Genomic DNA, 4,647 nt, shown 5'->3' on the forward strand with positions numbered 1-4,647 from the left:
TTACCATTTTTAATAAAATTTGTATATATGTTACTGAGATTTTTGTGATAGTTTTTATATTTCACAATAATTATGATTCTTAGAGAAAAGAAGACATTATAAATGGAAAATATAAAGTACAAACATTATCTTTGACATTCTTTTAGTTAATCACCTCTAAAATTATTTGTCTTACCAGTTCATGTAGTACAAGAACTGTGATTTCCATAACAAGAAAGAGATTTGGAAGTTTTACAAAATTGAGACAATTAGAACATTTCTTTTAAAATACTTCATTTAAATGCACATCAGGTCTAAAGATAATAGTAGCAATTATTTCCTCATGAAGAATAACCCAGATTTCAGCTTATAATTAATCACCTTGCCATTCATTGAAATATATCAAGTATATATTTTTGTTACTGGGAAGTTGCTTCTAGTAATCATGAAATGTGTGTTTTAGAATAGAGAAAAGAAGTAAGTGAAGCTAATGAAGCTTAATGCCCAGGGCTGCTCACCTTCCTGGGCACCTTCCAAGACCCTGGGAGAAATCCTGAGCAATGTGTTCATGAGATCCTATATTTTAAAAAAAAATTGCAAGAGTAATTTTTTTTTTTATTTGCTACATGGTATTTATTCAGTGATTTCTACATTAATAGTTACCACTTAAATCATTGCTAAACTCTTTTTATATATAGTTGCATCACAGTTTTTCATCTTGGTTTGTAAAGTCAAAAACAGGCAAGGACCAGCCTGTTGGCTATGATTTACAATGACTAGCATGATCTCAACAATCAGAGAGCTCTGAGTAAACGCTTGAGGAAAAAGAGGATGGGGATGGAGATGAGGATCCCGAGTAAGGGCGCAGATAGACTGCCCAACCCACAGAAACTGAGGCCTGCGTAAGGCCTCAGATCTGCTTTCCCCTCTGCCCTAGAGGGTCCACCTGAGGGCAGGTCTAAGGCACAGTGGTGAAGGACATGACTGGCCCACTGAGTGTGGTCCTCTGGTCTAGAGGAAGCCGCTTGCCAGGAAACAGTGCAACAAGTATTCCATTTAGAAGACCTTCCCAAACACATGGAAGCAGCATTCTCTAATGGAAATGGAGACAAGGTCTTTCTTGGAAAAGAGGGCTCCAGGAGATACCCTCTGCCCCAAGACCAACCAGGTCTCTTTTACGGTCCCTGAGAACAGCAACCTGGGAGTAGCCAAGACTTTCAAAGGCTGACAAGGCACAGAGTGGATGAATGAAAAGATAATACATGAAAAACACCTTTGGCTTATAAAACCTCAAACTGGAGGCAGAGAATACCACTGTCCACCTACATGCAGAAACAGATATGGTTGTATCAGAGATGCTCATCAAAAATGCTTCCACATTTCACTCACACTCACACTCACACACACTCACACACACAGAATCTGCAGAATAAGTCAGCGGTTGGCACCCAGAGCCTGACAACAGGACAGAACTCTTGGCACTCTGCACTAAATCACCATTATCAGATCTGTCTAGACAGCAAAAGTAACACTGGCTTAAGCTTGAAAGGCAGGGTCCATCTTGTGAAAAGTCAGGCTGTACCCAAGACAGCCAGGTCTGGAAAGTCTTTCACTTCTCCTACTTCACTGAAAGGCTGTCCACCTTGGTTGAAAGTCAGCTTATACCGCAGCCGGATGGGTTCTTTGTGTGAATTATCAAGCAGTAACATCTGCGAGATCACGGCTGGAGGCATCAAAGGACTGAATGCAGGAAGTCTGGAGCTAGATGCTGGCTGCAGCTTCACTCTCATGGACTTTGGCACAGCCACCTGAAACATGACATCCCAAACAGGCTGGGACCCCGTGCTCATCATGGTCAGCAGCAGCACCTGTACCTCTGGGTGCCCAGGAGCCGCAGTATCAGAGAAGTGGAGCAGAATCCTGAATCCGTTCCGGTCATACACAATAATGGGAGGCAGGCTGCTGGGCTTAACAGCCTCCAAGGGGACAAACACTTGAGCCAGAGGTGTGTTCTGGGAAGATGGGGAAGAAGCCAATGGGCCAGCCTCCCAGGACCAACCTGGAGAGGACTTTGTACCTGGTGGCACTTCCTTGGGGATGCTTTTCTGGGGAACATAATTCAGAGGGCCCGGAGAGGGCTGTGGTGAAAGGAGATTCAGCAAGTTCCTCTCTGCAGAAGGGCTCTGAACACCACCACTGGGTGGGGTGGTAGGGGTGGGATTCTTCTTTTCCTTACAGCAATTCTGACTGGCAACCTTGTTTGTAACAGGAGCATCTGTGATCCCTAAGGTTGCCAGGTCCTGATGAAGCAGAGATGGCGCCACAGTCCTGGCCTGCTCAGATCCATCGTCCACCTCCAAGTCAATCAGGGAGCCATTCTTCATGCAACCGGCTGGATTCTGAAAGACTCTGGAGACAGGTATGTCTCCCAATGAGCTGGTCACTGTATTCCCAAAGGTGACACGGCCCTCCATCACCTGTTTGTACAGGAGAACTCCCTGGGTGAGGAGGTCATTTGCCTGGAGAATCTCAGCAAGAGCATCATCATCATCTGTGCTGTCACTTGCCAGCCGGAACAGGGTGGGCCGCAGTTTTTCACACCTTTCATACACGACCTGCAAGGCCTGCTGGTCTGGTGGGGCCTGCCCGGGCTGGCGGTACCTGCTCAGCATTTCCTGCAGCACCTTCACATGGCTGCGAACTTCTTCCACTGCACTGATTCTCTTTGACACCTTCTCTGATTTCTCTTGCTCCTCCTTGACCAGATTCTTGATCAGCCTGTTTGCAGCCTGAAGATCCTCAGGATGGTTGCTCTTCAGAAGCTGTGTAAGAAGCTTTGACTTTTCTTCATCAGCATCAAAAATGGAGCTCTTGGGCCAGGGAGAAGGTGGAGGTAAGATTTTGTCCACTGGTAGTTTAGGGTCTTGCTTTATGATTCCTTGTTTCTTAAGCATCTGATAAGCATCTCGGATCTTGATGTCTTCTGGAAACCAGACTGTCCAACTAAAGAGTATTTCAATGACTCGTCCTTTAACCTTTTCAGTGGTCCAGGATCCTAGGTACTTTGGGGACAACACTTTGATCAACTCATTCAGGAAGCGGAACTTGGCCACCTCACCGTGGAACTTCTCTCCACAATGGTTCACACACATCTCTAGCACCGTTAAGGCATAAAGAGCTTCCTTCTCTTGTGAAGACTGGATCTTGTGGGCCAGGAGCCAGGGAGCCTGTGTTGGGCCAGTGGGATCAGTGTTCACCTGTTCACAGAAATTCTGGATAGCTGACCAATCCTGTTCTGACATGCTTGGGTCTGTGGCTTTATTGAGAATCAAATAATGAAAATCAAATAAGAAAGCACTGTGCTTTTTATAAACTGCCAGAGGGAGCTGGAGTAGCTGTGAGCAGTTCTGGGATCCAGGCAGGGGGAGGTTGAATCCATGTGAATTGCTGGGACTTCTATGTATAGTTAAAGTACTGAGAGCTACCCGGTAGGGTTGACTTTAGCTATGCCACTTACCTGGCTTCAGAATGTGGAATTGCAGAGGCAGAGAGCTCATGGTGCTGGAATGTGCCCTATGATACTCTGCACTGGGTATGCACACAGTGGAAGACGAACAGCGTTGGAATGAACAGAGTGAGAAGTTAGTGGAAATACTTCTAATAATTCCATGAGCAAAATTAAAAGTGGATGATTGAATTCAAATCACTTCATAGTCAAATTCTCCTTTCAGGAATATACTCAAGAATGCAGTGGATGCAATTATATATGCACAATGCATTTTTTGTTTTACTTTTTCTGATGAGAATCATGAAAACCAGAAATTATCAGCATTCCTAGGTTTGCATATCATAAATCTGTAATGGTGCTACAAACAGTGAGCAAGTACAAGTGTAGAGTCAATTCTCAATAATAGAAAACAAATTTTGATCAATCACAATGGAGGAAATACTGAATTATTTTACTATTTCCTCTAGAGAAAATTTTTATTACAAAATCATTGTCATATGAGGAGCCAATCTGAAGATGCAAGCAAAAAATATAGAAACAATAATATAGAGATGTATCAAGAATTAATTTTTAAATTTTTTGATTTTTTCTGGATTCTATGTTATTTGTGGTATTAATCAGCATTTTACAATTAATTCATTATCACTTCAACTTTCAGTGTAAATAAATAAGGTTAAATTACCTTATTTAGTATTTATAATTGTATATCCTCTTTTTAAAAGAAGCCAAAATTATAAAAACAAGGCCACAAAAACCATGTATTTGCCTTTATTGAGCAATTAATTTTCATATTTGAAAAATTAGATCAATATTGTCCAGATATTTATCAAACCTATTGCTGTTCTCCCAAGAGTAAATGACGAGGAAATTGTACTACCAAGCTTCTCATTTGTCCCAAGGATAGTCTACCACATTAAAAACTCACATGTCACTTGCAGAAACCATAGCTTTCCATGATATTGGCTGTGTCAGAAGAGCCATGGTACCCTAAACATCCGTGAAGTTGTGGAATGGCAAAATAAATTTGGGAAGATATTTATCAAAGTTAACTTTTCTTCCAATAAAGGCAAAATAAAGTTATTTCTCTTGCTATTAATGCAGGGAACTCTTCCAATAGAGAAAAAACAAAGTTATTTCTCATGCTATTATTTTGGGCACTA

General features: G+C 42.1%; 1 protein-coding gene across 1 annotated transcript; it reads right to left on the reverse strand.

Moving 5' to 3' along the window:
• Positions 1–605: 605 nt before the first annotated feature.
• LOC119533022 (ADP-ribosylation factor-binding protein GGA2-like) lies at positions 606–3,536 on the reverse strand. Its single transcript, XM_037835194.1, has 2 exons — positions 3,497–3,536; positions 606–3,352 (listed from the first exon to the last, which is right to left on the reverse strand). Exons 1-2 carry the CDS (start codon positions 3,534–3,536, stop codon positions 1,551–1,553), a joined length of 1,842 nt encoding a protein of 613 aa, XP_037691122.1. The 3' UTR covers positions 606–1,550.
• Positions 3,537–4,647: the final 1,111 nt, after the last annotated feature.

This window comes from Choloepus didactylus, chromosome 4, assembly GCF_015220235.1.
Source record: "Choloepus didactylus isolate mChoDid1 chromosome 4, mChoDid1.pri, whole genome shotgun sequence".
In the NCBI taxonomy this organism is placed as follows: domain Eukaryota; kingdom Metazoa; phylum Chordata; class Mammalia; order Pilosa; family Megalonychidae; genus Choloepus; species Choloepus didactylus.

Coding starts and splice junctions, on each gene's coding strand:
- LOC119533022 (XM_037835194.1), bottom strand. CDS start 3,536: ATGAGCTCTCTGCCTCTGCAATTCCACATTCTGAAGCCAG. Junction 3,353..3,496: donor ATTCCACATTCTGAAGCCAG/GTAAGTGGCATA, acceptor TCCCTCTGGCAG/TTTATAAAAAGCACAGTGCT.